The sequence below is a fragment of the Fundulus heteroclitus genome, unplaced genomic scaffold (assembly GCF_011125445.2).
Source record: "Fundulus heteroclitus isolate FHET01 unplaced genomic scaffold, MU-UCD_Fhet_4.1 scaffold_290, whole genome shotgun sequence".
NCBI classification, from domain to species: Eukaryota; Metazoa; Chordata; class Actinopteri; order Cyprinodontiformes; family Fundulidae; genus Fundulus; species Fundulus heteroclitus.
This window is the reverse complement of record NW_023396700.1, coordinates 80,003-106,033: the sequence shown is the minus strand read 5'-3', so window position 1 is coordinate 106,033 and position 26,031 is coordinate 80,003. Positions and strand designations below refer to the sequence as shown.

Sequence of the window (26,031 nt, the reverse complement as noted above, 5' to 3'; positions counted from 1 at the left end):
CCTGCCAGCGGATCCGCCCGGATCTACTGCCTGGAGAAAGCTGGACAGAAATGGGCTTCATGGAAGAGTTGGAGCCTAAAATCTGCTCCTCAGACATGGAGACGAGGCCAAGCGGCCCAACGTTGAGGAAAAAGATGGCATCAGGTGCTCTGGGCCGATGAGTCAAGGTTTAAAATCTGGTCGCAGAAGGAGGACGATAATTAGTGTCTGCAGGCAGCAGAGAAGCTCGGTGGAGGTTCCTGGGAAGTTTGTGTCAATGCTGAGAAACCAGACAGATACTTATCCTGTGGTCCCATCAGGGAGGCGACTGATTGGCCCCAAATTTATTCTGACCATCTCTGGGTTCCCTGCATGTTGGTGAAATAAACTTAACGCTTCCATTAGTGAACCACAGTAGCCTGACCAATAAAGCTGTGATTTGGTGTTTTCAGTGTTTAGTTCCAGGCTGAGGTGGAAGAACTGATGTCTAACTGTTGCTTTGTTAACCTTTAATTGTTAATGTCAAATGTAGAAAGTGTTGGGCTTCCAAACCGAGTTTAAAAAAAATGGTTTTAAAGTTTTGGAGGATTTTTGTGTCCAAATTCATATAAAAGTAAAATAGTTTTAAAATATCTCTACCTCAGATTCTCCCAAAGCCTCATAAATGAAAAAAATTATGTCGTTTTTTTTTTTTAAACTTCACTTCCGGCTGTGACGCACATTGTGCGTCATACCTGACGTCTCGCTGTGACTCCATTTCCCGTGATGCCCTGCTCCATCGGCGCTGAGCCGCAGCATCATTTGAGCGGAGCTGAAGGAGGAAAGAGAGGAGCACGACACGGACACGCGCGGACACGCACGGACACACGGAAAGGTGAGAACCCGCACAGGTGAGGGCGGGCAGGTGACCCGCGGCCGGTGTTTGATCTCTGATGCTGCTGGAGCGCGCGGACAGCTCCGACCATCAACGCGGCATCACAGGCTTTTATTTTGAAGGATCTCTACTACCTTGTAGTAGCCGTACACGGTGTTCCAGCTGCTGCACTACGAGTACCTGAGAGTACCTGAGAGTACCTGGGAGTACTGCTGAACCCGGCTGGAGGCGTCTCCTAGAGTACTGCAGCAGTACTCGGTGTGTAGTAACAGGAAGTAGTGGAGCTGATGGATTACTGTGGTACTGTAGGAGCTGTACACAGAGTATTTCAGCTGACACGGTGCTGTGTGAAACCCGTTAGAAGTACTTTTATAGGTACACCTGGCTGCTGCAGGTCCGGCCCATGATAGTCTGCAAAGACGGCGTTACTTCTTAGTGTCATCGACCCAATGCGAGATCCCCAGGTAGGCCAAGGTGGAACCAAGAGGCTCAAAGTGTGCCTGGGGCGGCCTCGCCTCTGTCAGTCTGCCCCAGGGCAGCTGTGGCTGCTAACAGCTCACCACCGCCAGGGTGTGACTGACTGTAGTGTAAAGCACTAGTTAAAGCGCTATACACCACATTTTAGTATTGATATTATAATATTTACCGTATTAAATTAGGGCTGGACGATATAGCAAAAATATTGATAAAATATAAATCATATTGAACAATATTGATAAGTATCAACTAATCCAAAACATATTTAAAGTGCAGTCCTGGCCATTTTATGCTGTTGCTTAATGTCCTATTTTTAGATAAAGAACACAAACACTGAATTCAAACTAAACCCTTTGTTCAACCAACTTTTTACCAAAACTGCAAGTTTTTAAAAAAAGAAACGAAAACATGTGCTCTCTGAACTTTGTAGCTTGGTGACGGACCGTTCCTGAGTCTGCGTTGTGATTGGCTGGGAGGATGTAATATTAACCTACATGCTAGAATGCAAAAGGAAGGAAAACTGTTATTCTATTAAACTTTTTATTGACCCTTTTTTCTATGGATCAATGAATATTGTTATTGAATTATTGTCCAGCCCTATATTAAATACCATTTCTTCCTGACTGATGCTCAGTGTGAATGCGCTGGGTTGCAGCCATGTGATTGGCCGACTGGCTGGCTGAGGTGACAACAGTGGGATGGGTGTACCTAACAAAGTGGCCGGTCAGTGTGGCTGATTTGAGTCATTCCTGCAGACATTTTCATTTTGAGCTCTGACTCATGTTTCCTTCACGATTCCGCTGCAGCAAAAATTAACGACAGTATTACAAAAACACGTGGCTGCAGTTTTTCAGGTGCTTCTCTTTCTGCGTCTCCACAGATTATTTTTTTTAATTTGCCTTCGCAAGTCCTCCGAGGTTTTCCTCCAGGATCTCGCTGTTTTGGGGCGTGCCGAGGTCAGAGGTCACGCCTCCATGTGGTCTGACGGAAGATGAAACAGCATGACTTTGGAAGGAGCGGGTCGGGATCACTGCAGACCTCCTGCAAAGCTCCGCCCAGGTCTGAGGTCAGCCAGAACCAGGTGAGAACAGATCGCCCACGGTCCAGTCTGATGAGACATTAAAATCTGACCACTTAGAAATACTCCTGTAGTTAAATTTAGAATTAAATACTCCACAGAAGGTTTACCAGAAAGAAAGGTTCCGCCATCTTGGCCTTGTGGTTAGGAAGCTGGGTGTTTGTGTCATGGAGAGGCTGCGGAGGTTGCTGGTTTGAATCTCAGTCTACCAGTCTGGCTCCCTGAGCAGCGCTCAGTGTTGGCAGCTGCCTGAAGGATGCATTAAATGCAGAGATTAGTTTCCCTCTGTGGGACTAGACAGGGAAATATTTATCTATTTAATTTGACAACTATTTAAAATCATGAAATGACTGTAACATGATCAGAAATACGATCAAACAGTCAGAATTCAATTTAAACAAGCGACGTTGATCAGCTTTTCACAATAAAAGCCTCAGACGGCAGGTCTGCGGGAACAGAAGAGCAGAACAAAGCTGCAGTCTGTTTATATAAGAAGCCCCGCCCCCTCCGTCACGTGGAGCAGAGTGCCCCGAGCCGATTGGCTGGGGCGGAGAAGTTTCGCGGCATCAGATTGGCTGCTGCCGAGGGTGACGTCATCACGAGGCAGGAACGTGAGCCGTGCACGTGCTTTGTCCACTGAACCGTCTACCTGTGCACTGTGAGTCTGAGCATGCGCGTGGCCGTGTGGTTCTGCCGTTACCATGGGGACGTTCTGCTTTCAGAACCAGGTCCACGTGTGTGACCGTGGGCTGCTAACGCACTCAGAACCAGAGTCCAGTTCGGTCTGTTTGAAGATGTCAGAAGCAGGACCAGCTCCAATCTGCTCACAGTATAATCTCTGTTGCCGTGGTTACGGCCTCACCAGCATCCAATCAGAGAGCAGGATTCTCCCCCGATGGGTCTCAGAAGGAGCCAGTTGGTCTTTGTGGGCAGATTCTGTGTGAGGACCGGTTCTACCGACAGACCTATATACGTATATCTCTCTCTATATATAGCTCTATATATAGAGCTATCTATCTATCTATCTATCTATCTATCTATCTATCTATCTATCTATATATAATATATATATATATATATATATATATATATATATATATATATATATATATATATATATATATATAGCTATATTTATATAAATCAAAAAAATGGAGTACTTGTCTTGCAATTGGTAGATTGTTGGTTCAATACCAGCTTCCCCAACACATGTTGATGTGCCCCTGGGCAAGGCACTCAACCCCAAGTTGCCTACTGATCTGGGTATAGGTGCATGAATGTGTGTTAGTGAGAGTGATTGGGTGAATGTGGCTCCAGTGTACGGAGCTTTGAGGGATCAGTATAACAGGAAAAGCGCTCTAAGTTCAGTCCGTTTACCATTTAACGTAAATCAGTAACGGGGAGTTTCTTGTTCGGCTAAACTAACGTGACTCAGAGAAACGAGCCTGAAGAATGAGGAGAAAAACGACTAATAATGTGTCCGTGGTCGGCCTGCATCACAGAAGTGTGCGTTTGTGATTTCAGGATGTCTTCCTGGGTTTGTGTGAGGACAGTCCAGCTGGATGCCATGGCGACGAGCCGTCGAAGGGCGGAGCTACAGAGCCGAGCGATGGCGTCCAGGAGGACAGGTAACGTCACTGTAGGACGTCTGAACTTCCCCAACAGAAGATTTAAAACAACACAGGATATTTAGTTTTATCATTAGAAACTGAAGAACAAAGATATTCAGACAGAAGGTGTTAAAAGAGACGTCGTTCAACCGGCAGCTTACCTTCTGTCAGGTGAGGGAGCGTCAGGTGTGGGTTTATCAGGAGCGTCACGCAAGCATTCAGCATTCATCTGCAGGTGATCCAGAACAGGCGTCCATCACCAGGAGCACAAACCAAAGCCTTGGAGCAGAGATTGACCCAGATTGTTCTGAAAAGCAACAGATGAAGGAACTCTGACCTGCATAGGCTTTTCTAAAAACGGCTCAGGTGTGCGTCTCTCCTCAGGTGTGCGTCTCTCCTCAGGTGTGCCCACCCGGTGGACAGCGCGGGGTTCTTCTCCTTCATGACGTTCCACTGGCTGACTCCTCTGGCGCTGAGAGCCCGCAGGAAAGGGCAGCTCCTGCTGGAGGACATCTGGCCCGTGGCGCCGCGGGAACGTTGCCACAGCAACAGCGTCAGGTGGGTTTGAGCTCCCGGCCCGTACCTGTGATGTCTGCGTGCCTGAACTCAGCAGGTGTGTTGTTGCCGTCCAGGCTGAGGACTCTGTGGGAGGAGGAGCAGAGGTCCAAGGGAACCGAGGCGTCCCTGTGCTCCGTCGTCTGGACCTTCTGCCGGGCTCGTCTCCTCCTGTCCATCCTCTGCCTCACCGTGACTCAGCTCGCTGGATTCAGCGGCCCAGTAAGTCGCCACCTGTAAGACCTGGGACAAAAAAAACGGTTTCTGCCTGGCAGCGGCGAGGCCAGACTTGGCAGGGATTGGTCTGTAGTCCAAGGGCAGCCGAGGGTCAGTCACAAGACGATAGGCAAGCTCCAGGAGGTCCAGCGGGCCAGGGAGGGTTCAAAAATATGATCAGACGTAGAAAAACCAACACTGGACATCAGCTGGCAAAAGCCTTTGATAATTTGGTGCTGTCTTTGTGGTATGAGCTTAATTACAGCGGGGAGAGGCACAGATCCTGACACTCCTGGTGAACATCACAAACATCTCCTGGTGTCCTGTAGATGTAACGTCGCCACCATCAAGACCTCTGAGGCCCGTTAGAGCTAGCCTCGTGAGACCATCCTGATCTCGCGAGCTTTCAAGGTTTCACTCGCAGATCAGTCTGGCTACTCTCCGTTAAAGAAAATTTGGAGCCGTTCACCAAACGAACGTCCAATCAGCGTTGGCTTTGAGGCGGGTTGAGGTGTGACGCAACGGGAAGCGCGACAGTTCAGTCTAAAGAACATGGCGGCTTCAGCCGATGAAACTAGCGTTAGCGCGGCTATCGAGCAAGTTTTATCGGAATTACAGAGTATTTCTCTGCTGAGCTAACGAGCCTTTACCTGCAGCAGCAAGAGTAGCTTGGCTTGTGGTTGTGTTTTCGTCGTCGAATTTGATTGGTTTATTTGGCCCGTCTATCACTAACATAGGCCAATCAGCTAACCAGTATTTTCGCCCCTTCCCAAAATTACTTCAACGGAAGGTTTCCAGATGGATATGCGGAGCAAATCTATCTGGCGGAGTCAGGTAACGTTAGAGCACGAAACCTGTTAAACCTGTTAATCCTGTTAATCCTGTTAAACCTGTTAAATCTGTTAAACCTGTTAAATCTGTTAAACCTGTTAAACCACTTAAACCAGTCCGGCTAAGGGGAAGAGTGGCTAAAGTTGGACATTTTAATCAGTGTTACTGGTAGCAATACTGCTTCATCGTTCCAGTTTCACTCCTCACGTCCGCCATGTTTGTTTTTTTCCATAAAATCTCTTGATGCGGCGAACATGGAGGTAGTAAACCAGTTTAATGAAAGGTTAGCGAGATGCTGGCAGGAGAAAGCTGGAGGCCTCTGGTCACGGACTGGAGACGAATGAGTGATGGAGGAGAGGCTGACAGTGCTGATTGGTGGCTGGTGTGGCGTCTCCAGGAGGAGTTGCTCTGGATCGTAGGAAGGCGGCTAGGCAGGCGGCGGCTCACTGGGGGAGCTGGATGGAAGCTGGTCTGTGATGAAGCGAGGGTTAGCTGCAGTTCCTGGGAGGCTGGTGAAGATCAGAGTTACGGGATCGGCTTACGGCGAGGAGGCGGGAACAGAGCAGGTCCGACGGATCAGAGTCGGTTTTCTGGATGAAGCCAACATGCAGTCACGGTTTTTGGTCAGGCAGGACAAGCATGGAGACACCGCTCAGGTGGGCGATCGCTCCGACGCCTTCCCACTGACTCCTGGTTCTATTTAAGCTTCCCTTTGACTGCTGGTGGTGAGAAACACCTGACAGTGCCGTGTAGCTTTTATCACTTCCACTGAAGTTTGTTTTACTGATGGCATGACGTTGACTCTATTGTAGGATTTACACTCTTGATTGTTACAGCACCACACGACGCCACCGTCAAACTAAAATACAACATAAAACTCAATGTAACAGCAAGACGGCAAAACAAAGACATAAAGTTATAAATTATATAACATATAAACATTCCTCGCTGGCTGGCCAACGCGTAGACGTAGAAATGAGGAAAACAACACTCCATCATTCCTTGATGTCCTCCAACTCAAAGCAGCACCTGTGGCTATAACCCGTCTTCCTCACGCTTCACATGCCTCTCACACACCTGTGCACCTGTCACAGGTGTGCCAGCAGAACCATGGCACACCTGCATGCCCTAATAAAGTTCCCTCCTTAGATTTTCAAAATAAGTGACACAGAAAAATCTGCATAACGCAAAGGTAAATACATGAACTAAAATGATGGCAGTAAAAGCTTTAATATGGGATTCAGTCAGTTGGGAATAAACATTCAGACCATTTCTTTTATAACCAGCAGTGTAACTCACATGAGCAGAACCAATGGAACCAGTAGATGTCCATAACAGTTCATCAAGCTCCCATTGTGATAATCAGAACCAGCATAGTTGTCTTGCTTTAGTGTTATTAAGCTTTTTAGTTCTGAAGTTTTGCTTTAAATACAGTTTCCTGTTTGTTTTTCCATCCCAACCCCTGGTTCTAGTGTTCTGATTACTGCACCAAGATCTAAACTGATAATAACCGCTGCAGAAAGCTTTCTAAACACAGTCTCAAATTCTCCTTGTCTTGCGTTAAATCAAATGATCTAGTAGTTTTCTTCTTATAGCTCTTAGTTTTTAACTTTTGCCCCTGGCTAGATTCACCGGCGTTTATTCCAGCGCTGGCCTTATCGGGCCTGGTGGCGCGGTTCTAGCTACTGCCTTCCTTTAGCTGTCCCAGAATGAACTTCTGTTGTTCTGTGCTGGTTCTGTTCTCCCCTTCATGCATGTTGCGTGTTGCACACTCGGCCGTTCTGCCTTCTGAGACTCTCCTGCCGCTCTGGTCTCCGTCTCCAGGCGTTCGTGGTGAAGCGTCTGCTGGACTACACCCAGCAGGAGGCGTCGGACCTGACCTACGGCCTGCTGCTGGTTCTGGGGCTCCTGACCGCAGAGCTGATGCGGTCCTGGTCTCTGGCTCTGACCTGGGCCCTGAACTACAGGACCGGGTGCAGACTGAGAGGCGCCATCCTCAGCCTGGCCTTTGAGAAGATCCTGCGGCTGCGCAGCGTCCGGGACAAGTCGGTGGGGCAGGTTGGTTCTGGTTCTGTTTGGAAGTGAAGCGAGCGTCGAAGGGTTAAATCTGAGTCCGTCCTCCCTCTCAGCTGATCAACATGTGCTCCAGTGACGGTCAGCGGATGTTCGAGGCGGCGGCGGTGGGCAGTCTGCTAGCAGGCGGCCCCCTGCTGGCTGTTCTGGGCGTGGCATACAACCTGTACATACTGGGTCCCACATCCCTGCTGGGCTCCTCTGTCTTCATCCTCTTCTACCCCACCATGGTGAGTGCCGTTCTGCACGTCAGGATGACTGAAGAAACATCCCTGAACTAATCCATCATTGTGTGCCTGGTTCTAATACAGGACTGTCTCAGAAAATTAGAATATTGTGATAAAGTTCTTTATTTTCTGTAATGCAATTAAAAAACATGAAATGTCATACATTCTGGATTCATTACAAATCAACTGAAATATCGCAAGCCTTTTATTATTTTAATATCGCTCATTATGGCTTACAGCTTAAGAAACCCAAATATCCTATCTCAAAATATTAGAATATCGTGAAAAAGTATACTAGTAGGCTATTCAGCTAATCACTTGAATCGTCTAATTAACTTTAAACACTGCAGGGTTTCCTGAGCCTTGAAAAACACTCAGCTTGGTTCAGTAAACTAAATCACAAGTATGGTAGTGGTTAAGAGACGACATCAGATTCTCACAGTAACTGGTGTACTGACCATGGCATTACTGTCCTTGATTGGCCTGCCAGTTCCCCTGACCTGAACCCCATAGAGAATTTGTGGGCTATTGTGAAGAAGAAGCTGAAAGACACCAGAGCCAACAATGCAAATGAGCTAAAGGCCGCTATTGAAGCATCCTGGGCATCCATAACACCTCAGCAATGCCACAGGCTGATTGCCTCCATGCCACGCCGCATTCATGCACTAATCTGTGCAAAAGCATTCCCAACCAAGTACTGCAGTGCATTAATGGACATTTTCAAATGTTTGATTTTGTTTTGCTGTTATAATTTTTTTTTTACTTGGTCTGAGGAAATATTCTAATATTTTGAGATAGGATATTTGAGTTTTCTTCAGCTGTACGCCATAATCAGCGATATTAAAACAATAAAAGGCTTGCGATATTTCAGTTGAATTGTAATGAATCCAGAATGTATGACATTTCATGTTTTTTAATTGCATTACAGAAAATAAAGAACTTTATCACAATATTCTGATTTTCTGAGACAGTCCTGTATAACCAATGACGTTTGCTTTCAGATGTTCAGCTCCAGGATGACGGCTTACTTCAGGCGGAAGGGCGTGGCTGTCACCGACAGGCGAGTGCAGAAGATGAACGAGATCCTCAGCTACATCAAGTTCATCAAGATGTACGCCTGGGTGAAAGCTTTCTCCCAGGACGTCCAAAGTACGCCGCCTCCTGACTCCGCTTCACCTGCCTGTTGCTGCCTGGCCCGCAGTCACCTGTCTGTGCTTCCTGTCAGGGATCCGGGACGAGGAGCGCCGCCTGCTGGAGCTCACGGGTTATTTCCAGAGCATCACGGTGGGCGTGGCGCCGGTTGTGGTCGTCATTGCCAGCGTAGTGACATTCTCCACCCACATGGTGCTAGGCTACGACCTCACAGCCGCCCAGGTTCGAAACTCGAGTTCCTCCGCCTCGACGTGTCTCACGTGTTTTAATTCACCTGTTCGCCAGCCTGCTGACTCCTCCCCCCTTCCTCCAGGCGTTCACTGTGGTCGCCGTGTTCAACGCCATGACATTTGCCCTGAAAGTGACGCCGTTTTCTGTCAAGTCTCTGTCAGAGGGCTCGGTGGCTGTGGAGAGATTCAAGGTACCAAGCTGACCGTCTGAAACACACGAACACCTGCAGAACACCCAGGGCACATTTACAGCGGACTCACACCTGAGGGAACACCTGACACACCTGGAGCACATCTGTAACTCCAGAACGCAGCGCCGCATACCCAGTGTTGGGGAGTAACGGATTAAATGTAACGACGTTACGTAATTTAATTACAAAAAAAGAGTAACTGTAATTTGTTACAGTTACAATGAGAAAATATGTAATTCAGTTACAGTTACTTCCGTAAATATTAAGAATTACAAATTTAGTTACATTTTTTTTAAAATATAAAGAAAAACCTTTGTTATTGTTATTCACACACACAACAATAAACCGTGAGAGTCGACGTGTGTTGTGAAACTGCAAAACTTTGTCTTAAGCGGAAAATGTCTACACAGCTCAGCATTCACAGTGTTGCGTTCGTGAGCGTCGGAAAGCTATGGTGCATTCAGGAGCATGGGACATTTCAGTTTTACAACGAAAAAGGCAGAAAACGGAACAGAACTTAACTCATACAATAATGTATTTATCCAGAAACAGTGTAGGCTGTCTTACAATACTGAATGCTCTATAATTGTATTTCTGTTATTTTTGATTCTGCACATCTGCTAGCTTTTTATTCTGAAAAATCTATAATATTACAGCAGCAAATTATCAAAGTTTTTCAAAGCCTGTTTAAAAGCTCCAAATGGGGCTTCAGATCATAGAGCGACAATTGTGCTGTCATTGTTTTACAGGGCAGAATTTGCATTTGCTGACTCTTGTCCTTTAACTACTGATGGATTTACAGGAATAGAGTCATACAAGTGTCAATTCCCAATTCTGCTTTTTTAAGGTTCACATTCAGTTCTCAAAAATTAAATGTTGAACATGGGTCAATACTCATTAAAACCTTAAAGTAATCAAAAAGTAATCAAAAGTAATTAGTTACGTTACTTTTTAAAAGTAATCAAAAAAGTTACACTACACTTACATTGTAAACAAAGTAACTTGTAACTGTAACGGATTACATTTTTAAAGTAACTTACCCAACACTGCGCATACCTGCAGAGCAACCAGTCAGCGACGCAGAGCTGTCGCTGAGCCGGTCTGAGCTAATCCGACCGCTCTCTGTCTCCTTCCAGAGTCTGTTCCTGTTGCCGGAGATCGACGGCGTCCGAGCGTCGCCTGCCGATCCCCGGGTTGCCGTGGAGATTTGTGGCGCCTCTCTGGGATGGGAGGGGGCGGGGCACAGCGCCCAGGCCAGTCCGTGTGTGCGAGCAGCCGGCCGACATCGACAGAGAGAAAGGTGAACCCAGACGCTATGGAAGAGCATCGTCAGACCTGCCGGCTACCTTCAGCTCCGGTTCAAGCGTGTTCTCCTTCCAGGTGCAGAGACACCGCTGTCCTCCAGGAGCAGGAGGAGGCGACTGGCTCCCTGTTGGCAGGAGGAGATGCAGATTCCAGTCCTGAGGAGGAAGACGGGGATGAGGAGGACTCCTGTCCTCCCCTCCTGGCAGTCCCCCGTGCGTCTCAGCGCCCTCAGAACGCCCTGCACAGCATCACTCTGGCCGTCCAGCAGGTCTGAGACCAGAAAGACAAACCTGGCTGTAAACAACCTTCTGTTTCATGACCCGGCCAGCAGGACTGATAACGTGCAGCGCTCCTCATTCTGCACATTATCATTCCGGTTCTGCTCCGTTTGAATCCGTCTGGGGAAAGGAGGGACTGTCAAGACCCGATCCGTACCGCTAGCACGATCCGTTCCATCGGCTCATTTACGAGAACAGAATAACTTCCAGGTCGCCAAAAAAATAATTACGGTACTGAAAATACTTATTTCTATACTTAAATCATTTTAGAATGTTAAACTATGTCGTTTAAAAAATACTGTAGACCTTTCTGGAAGAAATTGATGCATTTTAAATTCTCTCCATTGTATTGCTTGACGTCATCATCGGATATGCTCAGAAGTCTGGGAACATATTATTGCTTAACGTTTATCTGTATTGTCTGAATTCACTCTATTAGTTTTATTATTTGTTCAAACAGGACTAGGAAAATATATTTTTATCCTTAATAATATGGTGAATTTTGTTATACAAATAATCTTGTACTAAAAATTTGTTTTATTAGAAAGTTAAAATTATTGAGTTTAGCGCTCTCTGGTGTACAAATCATGAACAATAGAAGACATCGTCATTAAAGTACCTGCATTGTTTATTTTTGACAAAAACCGAACAGGGAATAGAACAAAGAACACATAAATTATTTAAATAAATTTATTAAGCACAAAATACATACATATGCAAATCAAATAAATTATAAAAAAAAACCCTGAAGAATATTCAAAATCAAATACATTTCTATACTCCTATATGTGTTTATAGCAGGGTTTTTATGTACTTAAAAAATGGTGTACATATTTTTATTTCCCTAACCACAATTGGGAAACATTTTGCCATTAAAAAAACAAAAAAAAAAGTATTTTTATGTATTTCTGTTGTTTAATTTTTAGAATATGCAATATTCACGCAATTACAAAGATATACAAAAAGAAACCCCCGCCCCGATAAAAGACAAAAGAATAAAAAAGTAAAAAAAACAAAATATTGCCTACCGGAAGTTATTCTGTTCGCGCAAATGAGCTGATGGAACGGATCGTGCTAGCGGTATGGATCAGGTAGTGACAGGTACGTCTGAGCTGATAGGGCGAAGCGACACCTAGGGCCCGCCTACCAAAGGTTGGTTTTAGCCAATCACAGTCTCAGATTAAAACATAATCAGTAGCTGCAACGAGAAACAACAGGAAGCTGAGCTCGTTGACACATTTCTTGCTATTCTTCTATCAAAGAAGAAATTCTGACCAATCAGGTGTGAGAGCAGCAGCTACGTCCTCCTGCCGTGTTTATATTGGGTCGGCATTGTGTTTTGTCACAGCTGGTATGTCCCGCCTTAAACCTCAATACTGCAACGTGATTGGCCCGAACCGTTTTTGGTCCGGACACAAACGGTTGAAGCCAGAGCGGGAGGAGATGGATTCTCGTGTGTTTGTGGACGCACAGATGCTGTGAGAATCCATCTTGCAGGCGAGGTCATCTGTTTCCTTCTGTCCTTCAGTCTCCCCTGATTCCCATCATGTCTCCTTCTGTGTCTCTAACTGTGGTTCTAACTCCGTCTGTCTCCAGGGACAGTTGCTCGGTATCTGCGGATGCGTCGGCAGCGGGAAAACCTCCCTGATCTCTGCCATCTTAGGACAGGTGACGTCCCCAGCTTGTCCCCACAGTTCCCAGCTAACAGCAGGCGGTGCCTGGCGTTGATTGTGGGTTGGTGTGTTGACAGATGACGGTGCTGGAGGGCAGCGTGGCCGTCAGAGGAAGGATGGCCTACGTGGCTCAACAGGCCTGGATCCTGAACGCCACGCTGAGAGACAACATCATGTTTGGACAGGAGTACCAGGAGGACAGGTGAGGAGGAGACACACTGGATTCACGACGAGGACCTGATGTGGACCAGAGGGGGACTCACTGTCTCGGTGTCTCTGCAGGTACCAGTCTGTCCTCAGTGCCTGCTGTCTGAGACCGGACCTCGCTCTGCTGCCCAACGCTGACCTCACAGAGGTGATGTCATTTCCTGTTTCTCTGTAAAGATGAGGTTCTCTTATAAAAACACTTCCAAAATGTGTTCCTCATATGTTCTATGGGGTCGATGATGGGTCCTTTAAGGACCTACACTGAGCATTTAGTCAGAGCTGAGGTAATGAGAAGGTGTGAAGCGGTTAAATTAATTCAATTAAATTTTATTTATATAGCTCCAATTCACATCACGTCATCATCTAAAGTCTCTTTCCAAAGTCAGACTCCATCAGATCCTGCAGGTTGGTGAGAAAGTTTCCTCTCTAAGGAAACCCAGCAGGTTACATCAAGTCTCTTCAAGCAGCATTCACTCCTCCTGAAAGAGCGTAGAGCCACAGTGGACAGTCGTCTGCATTGTTGATGGCTTTGCAGCAATCCCTCATACTGAGCATGCATGAAGCGACAGTGGAGAGGAAAACTCCCCTTTAACAGGGAGGAGAACCTCCAGCAGAACCAGAACCAGGCTCAGTGTGAACGCTCATCTGCCTCCACCCACTGGGGCTTAGAGAAGACAGAGCAGAGACACAGAAAGCTCAGAAGCTCACATTGACCCAGGAGTACTTTCTATGTTAGAGAAGACAGAGCAGAGACACAGAAAGCTCAGAAGCTCACATTGACCCAGGAGTACTTTCTATGGTAGAGAAGACAGAGCAGAGACACAGAAAGCTCAGAAGCTCACATTGACCCAGGAGTACTTTCTATGTTAGAGAAGACAGAGCAGAGACACAGAAAGCACAGAAGCTCACATTGACCCAGGAGTACTTTCTATGTTAGATGGTAATAGAGGATGATCTGCCTCCCCTGATGATGTCACAGCTAACAGAACACCAGACCAGGTGTACCTTCTATGAAGAGAAAAATGACAGAGAACAAAAAGTTAAAAGCTGAAATAACAACAAACAATGCAGATTGGAGAACAGTAGGAGAACTCAGCAGAGTGAGAGAAATAGACCCCGTCACCTGGGTTAAAACCCTCTTCAGGCGTCTTTCAGATAAAGGTTTTATGTCTAAACTTACGAGATCTCTTTAAACTCCTTTAAGACACCTTGGTTCACGAATCAACTCAAACTACCCAAACCCCCACACTAGGGCTGGACTATATAGAATTAAAGTATATCAATAAAATAGAAATCATATTGATCCATATGGTTAATTATCAGCAAATTCAAAGTGCAGCCCTGGATATTTTATGCTTCTGCTTAGCAACTTATGGAAAGAAAACTGTTATTCTATTGAACATTTTATTTAACTATTTTTCTATCGATATATATTGTTATTGAATTATCATCCAGCCCTATCCCGCAAAATATTATTTATACACCATCTGCATGATGGAACTAGTGAAGCAGCTCCACACCTACCAACTCCTTCCCTGGAAGGTCCAATTTACTTCCACAATCTGTAACTTTTTCCGGAGGTTTGGTTTCTGTTCATGCAGAGGAAACTCTAAGTGAACCAGCACCTTTCACTCCAGACCAGGCGAGAACGTTTAGTCTGTTTAGTGGTCGGATGTGTCCGGGGAAGGAGAGTCCAACGGAATTACAGGAGCACTGAGAACCTATGCTTATCATTGGTGTGTTTCGTGGTATTATTTCAGGCTCAATTACCTGAGAAGTAACCTGAATGATTTTGAAAAGATGTCTTGAAAGTTGTGCTGGTCTTTATGCTTTAAGAAAAAGACAAGCAGACATTGTTTATTAGTCAGTTTATCGCATAAAAGCAACACCAACCTGGCTACGGGAAGGAATTTGGCCCGTGCTCGCGGCGTACGCTTGGTGGCTGCGTGGGATTGATGTCGGATCGCGTTCACGCCACAAACGAATAGTTTGTATGGAACTGTACTGAGATCACATCCTCCAAATGGTCTCGGCTCTGTGTTCACATCTACACAAGCAAACCAGAGTTTGTTTTCAACTGACCAAACACCTCAAGTGTGAAAACACTCTTAGACTAGGAGACCCCCAGGAAGGAAGGGTGTACCTTGGTCCTTGACTGGTAGAAAGGTGGTTTCTATATGCTACCTGTTCCACGCGCTTCATTCTGACACCACAGCAGGTCCCTCAGTCCAGGTTTAATACTTCCTTTGTTTCTTCAGAGGCTAAAGGAGTCAATGGTGCGCTGGTTTGGTTTCTAACACCCAGGTGTCAGTGGTTCTAAGGCTCCATCAGAATACCCTTAATAATAGCCCATAGCTCCTGCTCCTTGATCTTTCATGGGTTAACAGAACTCTATCAGGGAGGAAAGGAGCTTCAGACTGCTGAGCCGGTTTCTGACAGCCTTTAACTCCGACAATACTACATGACAGAAAGGCTCATGGATGATGATAGTCACATCTGGGCTTACAGCCTTCTGAAAACTACAAAGTTTGTCTCTCTGGCCATTTTTGTTAATTTCCGTGCGGTGGCTGTGCTGTTACATCATGTCAAGCAAAGGATTGTGGGCTAACTTAATTCTCCTTAGCGCCGGTAAGGGACATTGTGAAATTTCTTGCCTAAACTAGCTGCAAGAGGAAGCATGCAGGCTTCTGTTCCTGCCTCCTTCCTTCCTGACTATTCGGACAGCTATGATCATGGAAACCGCTGACGCACTTCCGCCTTTGACTAAACAGTCCTCACTCCATAAGGGTATCCGGATGGACACTTGGATCCAGAACAGAATGGAGTTCCTGCAGAGCATAAATCAGACTTTCTGACTGAGGTACTTTTGCAGTGCCTCACATATAGTTTCAGGTTAGGAACCAAAGGCCAGTGTTTGTTGATCCTTCCTAATTTGGTTTGAGAACCTGGTTCTGGTTAGCTGTAAATGCTGCAGTAACTCCTGTTTTCTGCCCTGCATCTGGATCCACTTTGTGAAATCATGGGTCAGTTGACCAACCTGTGACAGCGAGCCGCACGGTCAACCTCCTCAGACCCGCTGACCAAACCCATGAACCTGTCCCATCAGATCGGAGAGCGCGGCGCCAACCTGAGCGGCGGCCAGCGGCAGCGCATCAGTCTGGCCCGGGCCCTTTACAGCGACCGGGACGTTTACATCCTGGACGACCCTCTGAGCGCGCTGGACGCCCACGTGGCCAATCACATCTTCCGCAACGCCATCAAGAAGCAGCTTCAGAGCAAGACTGTCATCTTCGTCACCCACCAGCTGCAGGTAACCCTCCTCCTGACGCAGACAGGTGTGTTCGTCTGCAGCTGCTTACCGTGGAGATACCTGTGTGTATGTGCAGTACATGGTGGACTGTGATGACATCATTCTGATGAAGGACGGCAGTATAGTGGAGCAAGGTAACCATGACGACTTGATGAAGCTGAATGGAGACTACGCAGCCATGTTTAACCGCTTCCAGCTGGGGGACCCGCCCGTCATAGAGGTACCTGTCTGTCTGAGTCTGTCTCTCTGTCTGTCTCTCCATCTGTCTGTCTGTCTGTCTGTATGTCTGTCTGTCTCTTCTGCTGTCTGTCTCTCCGGCCGTCTCTCTGTTTGTTTGTCTCTCTGTCTGTCTGTCTGTCTGTCTGTCTCTTCCTATGTCTGTCTCTTCTTCTGTCTGTCTCTCCGTCTCTCTGTCTCTCTGTCTGTTTGTCTCTCCGTCTGTCTCTCTGTCTGTCTGTCTGTCTGTCTGTTTCTCTCTCTGTCTGTCTGTTTGTCTCTCCGTCTGTCTCTCTGTCTCTTCTTCTGTCTGTCCCTCAGTCTGTCTCTCCGTCTGTCTCTCTGTCTCTCTCTCTGTCTGTCTCTCTGTTTGTCTCTCCGTCTATCTCTCTGTCTGTCTGTCTGTCTCTGTCTGTCTCTCTGTCTGTCTGAGTCTGTCTCTTTGTCCGTCTCTCTCTCTGTCTGTCTGTCTGTCTCTTCTTCTGTCTGTGTCTCAGTCTGTCTCTCCGTTTGTCTGTCTCTGTCTGTCTCTCCGTCTGTCTCTCTGTCTGTCTCTCCGTCTGCCTCTGTCTCTCCGTCTGTCTCTCCGTCCGTCTCTCTGTCCCTCTCTCTGTCCGTCTCTCCATCTGTCTCTCCGTCTGTCTCTCCGTCTGTCTCTGTCTGTCTCTCTGTCTCTCTGTCTGTCTCTCTGTCTCTCTGTCTGTCTCTCCGTCCGTCTCTCCGTCTGTCTCTCCGTCTGTCTCTCTGTCCCTCTCTCTGTCCCTCTCTCTGTCCGTCTCTCCGTCTGTCTCTCCGTCTGTCTCTCTGTCTCTCCGTCTGTCTCTCTGTCTCTCTGTCTGTCTCTCCGTCTGTCTGTCTGTCTGTCTGTCTGTCTGTCTGTCTGTCTGTCTGTCTGTCTGTCTCTCCGTCTGTCTCTCTGTCCGTCTCTCCGTCCGTCTCTCCGTCTGTCTCTCTGTTCGTCCCTCTGTCTTTCTCTCCGTCTGTCTCTCTGTCTCTCTGTCTGTCTCTGTCTCTCTGTCTGTCTCTCTGTCTGTCTCCCTCATAGACTTTTCCCGTGTGTCAGGTTCCCAGCAGGAAGCAGGGCGGCTCTCAGAGGAAACCAGCAGACATCAAACCAGGATCCGTGAAGAAGATCTCGCCGGTCATCAAAGACAACGGTAAGGACTTAAACATCTAACCCAGTCTGTTCTGTGAGACGTCTGATCACGTTCTGCTGTCCATCTGGCCTCGTGACCTTCCAGGTGAAGAGCAGCAGTACGGCGGCGTGTCCTGGCCCGTGTTCCAAGTCTACATGGCGGCGTGTGGTGGCTCCGCCCCCTGCCTGCTGATCCTGGTTCTGTTTGTTCTCAATGTGGGAAGTGCGGCCTTCTGCCACTGGTGGCTCAGCTTCTGGATCAACCAGGGCAGTGGGGTGAGTCGCCTTAGGTCCTCCTCCCCCTCCTCATCACCTTCGTCCTCTCTCACGCTGACTCCTCCTCTCTGGTTTCCAGAACTCAACGGTAACCGTGGGCAACAGCACGGCAATGAGCATCAGCATGAAGGACAATCCCAAGATGCAGCAGTACGCCGCCATTTATGCGTCTTCCATGGGAGTCATGCTAATCTTTAAACTCATCCGAGGAATCGCCTTTGTCAAGGTCAGACCCAGTTCCAGTCTGGACTCCGGTTGGTCTGGTTTAAAGGTTGCATATCTATGTGGGGGTTTATTGTAGGTGTCTTTCAGGATACTCTCTGGCCCAATGAAGCATTGAGACCTTGAACGTGTTTGGTCTGAAGGTGTTTCAATGAGCCACAGTCCCTTTTGAACTTCCTTACTCCAGATTAAGCCCCTCTGACTGGAGGTAGCCCAGTTCCTCCCATTGGTGACACTTTGGGTGTGTCTTTCCAGGGAACTCTGAGAGCTTCCTCTAAGCTGCATGACCAACTCTTCCACAAGATCCTACGCTGCCCCATGAAGTTCTTTGACACGACTCCTACAGGACGGATCCTTAATCGCTTCTCCAAGGACATGGATGAAGGTAAGTTGACGGAACTGTACCATAGTCCGGCATTCTGGTCTTTACTTGACTTGGTTTGGTCTCTGTTTCTTTTCCAGTTGACACCCGTCTGCCCTTCCAGGCGGAAATGTTCATCCAGAACGTGATCCTGGTCTTCTTCTGCCTGGGTGTCATCAGCTGTGTTTTCCCATGGTTCCTAGTGGCTGTTGGTCCACTGGTCTTGGTTTTTGCTGCTCTCCACAGTGTCTCCAAGGTCTTCATCCGGGAGCTGAAGCGTTTGGACAACATGACAATGTCCCCCTTCATGTCCCACATCACATCAAGCATCCAGGGCCTGACGACTCTGCAGGCCTACGACAGAGGACAGGATTTCCTCCAAAGGTGAAGGATCAGAACAAGAATCCATACCCATAAACCCAGAGCTTGTAGGCTCAGACTCTGAATGCTGTGTCTAATTTAGGTACCAGTTTTTGCTTGACCAGAACCAGGCTCCGTTCTACCTGTTCAGCTGTGCCATGCGCTGGTTGGCGGTTCGCCTGGATATCATTAGCGTGTCTCTGATCAGCATGACGGCCTTGATGATGGTCCTGATGCATGGGCAGATCCCCCCCGCCTACGCCGGACTTGCGATCTCCTACGCGGTGCAGGTAACTGAAACCAAGAACTGAGCTGTCCTGTCCAGTAAACCTATTCACGTCAACAGCAACTGAACAGCTGTGTTCAGTAAGATCTGTGTTTACTGGATGTTTTTTACGTATCGACTTGATAAATGGGTCAGATAAAATGTCCTCTTTGGATAGAAGCTGGGTCTACCAAAGGTGTTTCACCATCCGACAGGTGCGGTGTCTCTAACAAGTTCCTCAATCCCTTTGCAGGAACAAGGGTAAAGGCATTAGAACAGTTCTGTCAGGCTGGTTTTATGTTGGAAGCACACAGTAGTTAATCAGTCAGTGCTTTCTTTGCCTGTGGTCTTTGTGAAAACTCCTTTGATATATAAACATTCTTGGATCTTGAAGTATTTTATTGGACCTCAGGCATCTCTGTAGTTTGCCCAAAGAAGGCGTTCATTGAGCTCTTCTCTTTGTTGTCCGGTTTATTCTCTCAGTCGGTCTCACTAACCCGGTGGCTGCAGACATTTTCCTTGCGGTGTTTAGGCTCTGCCCTGAAGAGTTTTGGGATGTGTGTCTGTGGGAATGTAGGCCGTTGTTTCAGATCCTGAAGGAGATCCCATGTTTCTGTCAGTTGACAGGACTGTTCCAGTTCACGGTGCGGCTAGCCTCCGAGACCGAAGCTCGCTTCACCTCTGTGGAGAGAATCCATCACTACATCCAGGTACTGGGAGCTGTTTCCTCGTTAACTTTGAACATTGGTGTTCCTAATATGTCTCTAATGAACCCAGATATTAGATTTTAGAAACATGACTGATTTCTGGATCTGTTGGTTTCATTTCTGCATGGCTGAAGCAGGTTTACCCCGATCCAAGTTCTGACCTGTTGTGTTGGTGTGTGTCTCAGTCTCTGTCCCAGGAGGCCCCAGCCCGGGTTAAAGGCCGTGCTCCTCCGCCTGACTGGCCCCAGCAAGGGGAGCTGGTGTTCAGGGATTTGGAGATGAGGTACCAGGAGAACCTCCCTCTGGTTCTGAATAGGATCTCATGCTCTATTAGACCAAAGGAGAAGATCGGCATCATTGGGAGAACCGGATCAGGTGGGAGCGGTATTTGGAAGGTCGCCATCTATTGGTGAAACACAGTAACGGCACAATAAACCGTTTTTCCCAATGCCAAAAACCGTTTTCATCCTGCAGGGAAGTCGTCTCTGGGCGTGGTCTTGTTCCGGCTCGTGGAGCGCGCCGGAGGCTCAATCCTGATTGACGGCATCGACATCAGTGACATCGGATTGGCTGATCTGCGCAGTAAACTATCCATCATCCCACAGGACCCGGTTCTGTTTAGCGGGACGGTCAGGTAGAACCGCCTGAGAGGACCTGATCTACAGCGTTCACACCCCTTCACTTTTTCCACATTCTGTTCTGTTCCAGGCTCGTCCTAAAATAGTGTAAATGTTTCTCCCCAGACATCTTTATACAGTGACCTTTATGGACTAGAACATTCACAGGCTGCTGCTGAAGCCGCTCGGCTGCATGTTTTGGATCATTGTCCTGTTGGAGGATCAGCCTGAGGCCCAAAGCACTCCGGAGCAGATTTAGTTGAAGAATCTCAATGATTGTCAGCTCTCATGATCTATGAGGACTGGACCTCCTGGCTTCTGCAGGAAAAAACAACAAAACAAGGTGCTGCCATAAAGAATTGATTTGTGGAGTATTTCACCATAGGAGGAAATTCAGGATGCTTTAGTGACTGTTTGGGTCCTGGTCACCTCTCTCTGACCAAGGCTTTATTTCCTTAAAGGTAAAGTCGGTGATTTTTCTGGAAGTTTCCCCATGTCCCTTTTTTAATAACGGCACATGCACAAGACCGTTTTACCTGCTCTTCTGCTTCTCAGGGGGGTTGCGTGAAAAAAAAGTCTCCCAAATCCACTCTGGTCTTATTTCTTTCTACTGAGGCCTTCCTCTTCTTCTCATAAACATGAACGTGGTTCAATTTCTTGTGACTCTCAGCCATGTTCAAAGTCTACGGTGAGAGCAGCAGAGCTACAATGAACGGCTAACACCAAAGCTAACTGCTAAGCTAACTGCTAAGATACCCGGATACATAAACACTAGAAGTGCGCATGCGCAGCCAGGAAGCGTAAACTACGTAGGAACGAGCACGCACACTGGCGTTATGTAAGCGCATTGATTGACATGTGGGACAATCAATAGATAAGGAGATACCCCCAGAATGTGAGGGACAGAGGGGGGTAAGAGCACCGCAGCTACAATGAACGGTTAGCCGCTAAGCTAACCTAGTCGCTAAGCTAACCACTAAGCTAACCAGATACATAAACAGTTTTTACAGACCTGCAGTTCCCACAGAGAATGATTTTTTCAGCCTCCTTTTTCTGAATACATAATGTATTTACAGGAACAGTATTACAAACTATAGCTTGAATTGCCCAGCTTGGTCAGGTGAGCAGATCTAGGGAGGGTCCAGGTGGAATTTGCTCAATTGTTTCATATGTTTCCTCCAGATTATTTTATAATCCAGTCTTTGAGGTTTGAAGATTATTCCTTTGACTTCATAGCTGGGTTTCTGTCGCTGTGGGACCTTACAGCAAAGTGTGGCCATTGAAAATCAAGTTAATTTAACTAAGTTATCCACAGCTGGACTCCAGTAAAGTTGCAGGAGGAGTCTCAGGGGAAATTGGAGGCACCTGAGCTTGGGGTGTGAATACTTACGTACGTGTTTGACTTTGAATGAGTGGGCAGCTGTGTGAAGATTTCTTAACGAGCGCTGTACACCGTTTTAGAAAAAGCCTTCAGCATGACAGGCTGGGGAAAGTGAAGGGGTGTGAATACTTTCTGCTGATGCTGTGGGCAGACTGATGTGTTTTAACTGGGCTCAGATCAGAACTGAGATTCTGTTTCTCCAGGTCCAATCTGGATCCGTTCAACCAGTACAGCGAGGAGAAGATCTGGGACGCTCTGCAGAGGAGCCACATGAAGGAGTCGGTGAGTGCGTCCATCAACACCTGACTGACCACGAGCTCCGTCACCTGTGTGCTCTTCTGCTCAAAGGTTTACATACCCTGCCATGATTTCTGCTTTTCCTTTTTAGGCCATTTTTCACAGGGAAATTAATGATGTCACAGAAACCTTTCTGCCTCTCGTGATTTTGTTTAACTATCTTTAACTACCAACTAGTTGTGTTTGTTCTTTTTAAGTCACAGCAGAAATGAGTCCGATCAGAGGTTCACCTTACCTGCGTTGGCTCCTTTAACATCCATGACAGCTTTTTTTGTGCTGGTAGTGGTTCCTGTAAATTCCTGATAAATCCTCCATGGATATCTTCCCCAAGCAGTTGAATGATACTGAGGCCCACAGACAGAGCGGGCTGGTCCAGAACCTTCGTTTTCCCTGCTGTGGTCAATGACAGCTCAACGCGCCTTCAGTTGTGGATCATGGTCATGTCTCTTTTGGAGAGAATCTGGTTTATATCCCAAAAAAATTTCCCATCAGTCGGCTGAAAGGTCACAACCAGAAAACTGGACCTACCCCCTTTGTTTCAAAGCCATTTTGACCCGTCTGTCTTTATCTTTGTCCGTCTGTCCCTCAGGTCTCTCAGCTCCCTCAGAAGTTGGAGTCGGAGGTTGTGGAGAACGGCGAGAACTTCTCAGTGGGAGAGAGGCAGCTGCTGTGTGTGGCCAGAGCTCTGCTGAGACAGTGCAAGGTGAGACAGACAGACAGACAGACAGACAGACAGACAGACAGACAGACAGACAGACAGACAGACAGACACAAGTGCCCCCCCCCCCCCGCCAGCGTCCTGCCTTCTCATCGTTCGGTTCTGGTTAAGGTGCTGATTCTGGACGAGGCCACGGCGGCCATGGATGCTGAGACGGACGCTCTGATCCAGGAGACCATCAGGAGCTCGTTTCAGGACTGCACCACCCTGACCATCGCCCATCGCCTCCACACCGTCCTGTCGTCTGATCGCATCATGGTGCTGAACCAGGGACGGGTACGAACCCATCACAATCCAGCCCCGAACGCACCACCGCTGTTTGTTTCATTTCCGTCTGACTCCAGCCGGTCTCACGAATGCCTCCTTGTCTCTGATTGGCTCAGGTGGCGGAGTTCGACGAGCCCGCCAGGCTGCTGGCCAATGAGAACTCTCGGCTGTGTTCGATGCTGGCGGCTGCGGAGAGCAAAGTGTCTGTGCGAGGATGACGAGGATGAGGAGCCGAAGAAGACCCAGCGCCCGTCTGAGTGGCCTCTGACGGCTTCCCGCTGCTTTACTTGACGTCTCTCTGCTGTTCGGTTGTGAGCTGCTCTCACGCAGCTCGGTGCTGCTGATCTGTTTCATTTATTTATTTGGGACTCGTTTGACGCTCTGATGACCTGGCACCGTGTTACTGGCTGCACGCGGAGGTGGGCGGAGTCAAAGAGCAAAGCCTGCGGTTTTCTTTCTGTATAAAACAATGTCTGATTATCTGAAAGTGTTGATTTAATCGTCTTGGTTTTAATGTTGTTCAGATGACACCAGGATTCTGTTAGAGCGGACAGAAGACTCCAGCGACGTCTGGGGGTGAAGTAGAGGGATGTCGTCGTCTTTGTTCTCTGCGTCAGATAATTATAATCGGCCTGCCGCGGTTTAATGTGGAATGTAGAGATGCTTTCCTTAATATGAACTTCGGAGGTGCAGAACCTCTTTGCCTTTAAATGCTTTTTGCCTTTCAGAAGGAGGCATTGGAGTGGGTGCTGCCCCCCGCAGGAGAAACACTGTAACTGTGCAACAATCTGCAGCAGCAAAGTGCCCAGGAAATGGGGGGGGGTTTCATGTACCAGGACAGCTGGGAAGGATGGTGTTCCTGTTCTGAGGGAAGTGATGATCCGGCTGCAGTGTGCAGTGTGTACCTGCAGGGGGCAGCACGTAGGAGTCTCCACCTGTACAGAACCACGGTAAAGGAGCCGCTCTGTGTTGACCTGTTTGTGATGTGAGAGGTGGAGTGAGGACACTCTGCTGCTCCTCGTTCCTTTGCACTCTCTGACCTCATGAACACGACGCCGAGCTGCAAACAGAGGCGGCGCATCGAATCGCTCTGCAGAGGTTCCCTGCCGGAGGGCCGGGCCACCTCAGCTCGGTTCTGCTCGTCAACCAGATGCGATATTTTCATTCTGAATTTTGTTGTGATAGAACAGCCTTGTAAAAATGTCTCATTGTTGTTGTATTTTTATAAAAGCCTTTCAGCATGATAAAGAAAACCAGTAAAACCCGTTTAACACTCTCCTCCTCGCCTGGTCTTTCTTTCTTTTGTGGTTTTTATTTCTCCTTTTCTAAATTTAATCTCTTAATATCCATCAGTTCCTGCAGGTTAGATCACATTCCAGAAGAGGACCGTAGATCCAAGAACTCACTGAAGATGTCTAGCAGTAGGAGGTTGTCTCCTTTTCCGACAAACATCAGGAATTATGTTTCACCGCCATCCCTGATTTCTCCAAGTGCAGAGAAGGTGGCGCCGGATCTAGACAGCGTTGACATGAGGCTGGAGATGGTGGTCCATCTTAGGCTTCCACCCTGAAAAATACTCCTGATTCCTTGAAATAATTCATTATAATGTCTTTTGCAGTGGGACGAATATGCAAGCAGCTTCCAGTCTTTCAGCTTTTAATAATCTCAATGATTTTATTACCTGTGACCTGCAGACCAGTGGTGGACAAACGTTTTGTCACATGGGCTAAAAGCACCAGGTTGAGAGCAATAACGGGCCACAAGATACATTAAACATGCAAAGATCATTTTTCTTGTTCTTTTCTCAACAATAACTAAATGTGCAATATTTAAATAAACCAAAGTTCTGATGACGGTTCTGCAGATCAGGGGTTTGTAGGCAGGGATCAGAGACGAGGAGCTGCTGCAGTCCCACGAGCTCCTGAGATGTTGCAGTAGATTTTACTTCATATATAGTCTCTGGTTGTAAATTTTATGAATTTATGGAATTTGGGGATCACATGTTTTAATTGTACATGATTCACGTCTCAGTTGCCTCTTGAAGACTGTTCATTTGACGCAGCTCTTCCAGGTCTAATTCAATTTATGCTGCAAAAATAGCAATAGAGCTGAGCTCTCTAACTAGTTTACTACAAGTTTATTACTACTACTACTTTATTTATAAAGCACTTAAAAACAACAGCAGCTGTAACAAAGTGCTGAACAGACAATAATCAATAAACATCTAAAATAAAAAAAGATTATGTTAGAAATATAAAAAGGAATAAGAGCAAAAGTCTCAACAGCTGTTAAAAGTCAAGGAATAAAAATGTGTCTTAAGGCGAGTTTTTGTCAGTATTTGGGTTTTGTGTTAGTTCAGTTTTGCACTTTTCTTTATTTTACTTGGTTGTCAGTCAGGGTTGTGCAAGCTTTTAGTTCAGTTCTGTTTACCTGCCAGCTCACTTATCTGTCTTCACACGATCAGTTTGTGTCACTACTCCACCGTCAGTCTCCAGCCAGAGCTTTTCATCTGTCTGTCCCTTCCTTTGATTAGTTCCACCTATTTTCTGTAATTAGGTTCTACTCCATTCACCTGCTCACTCCCCTATTTATTCCTGTTCATGGCCAGATCATTTACAAGATTATTTGAGCTCGCCTGATCGCTGTCTTTTACCTTGTTTGTGTACCGAGCCGGACCTGCTTCCTGACCACCGAGCCTGCCTGTCCTCGTTTAGCCTGTAAGCCTGCTTGTGTATCGTATCCTGGATTTGTGTCCCGACTCTGAGCCTGGATTCAGCTCTGGACTGTTCTGCACTTCTGTTTTACCGGTTTCTGACCAAGGACTGTTTGTGACCACGAATTCTGTCTTGCCCTATTAGCAGGGGCGCCTCCAGGGGGTGGCCAGGGGTGGCCATGCCCCCCCCCCCCCCCCGTGCCATGTCCTGGCCACCCCACTGGCCAGTG

At 47.3% G+C, this 26,031-nt stretch overlaps 1 protein-coding gene across 1 annotated transcript; it reads left to right on the top strand.

Moving 5' to 3' along the window:
- The first annotated feature begins 732 nt into the window (after positions 1-732).
- On the top strand, positions 733-24,366 carry abcc5 (ATP-binding cassette, sub-family C (CFTR/MRP), member 5). Its single transcript, XM_036130179.1, has 30 exons — positions 733-853; positions 2,211-2,411; positions 3,933-4,036; positions 4,421-4,576; positions 4,651-4,795; positions 7,445-7,678; positions 7,750-7,923; positions 8,922-9,069; positions 9,146-9,294; positions 9,386-9,493; positions 10,630-10,793; positions 10,874-11,066; positions 12,673-12,744; positions 12,827-12,951; positions 13,032-13,104; positions 16,063-16,266; positions 16,343-16,486; positions 17,546-17,639; positions 17,724-17,893; positions 17,973-18,119; positions 18,371-18,500; positions 18,578-18,860; positions 18,940-19,126; positions 19,722-19,811; positions 19,994-20,183; positions 20,283-20,442; positions 22,010-22,088; positions 22,693-22,806; positions 22,933-23,097; positions 23,205-24,366. Exons 2-30 carry the CDS (start codon positions 2,322-2,324, stop codon positions 23,304-23,306), a joined length of 4,194 nt encoding a protein of 1,397 aa, XP_035986072.1. The 5' UTR covers positions 733-853; positions 2,211-2,321; the 3' UTR covers positions 23,307-24,366.
- Positions 24,367-26,031: the final 1,665 nt, after the last annotated feature.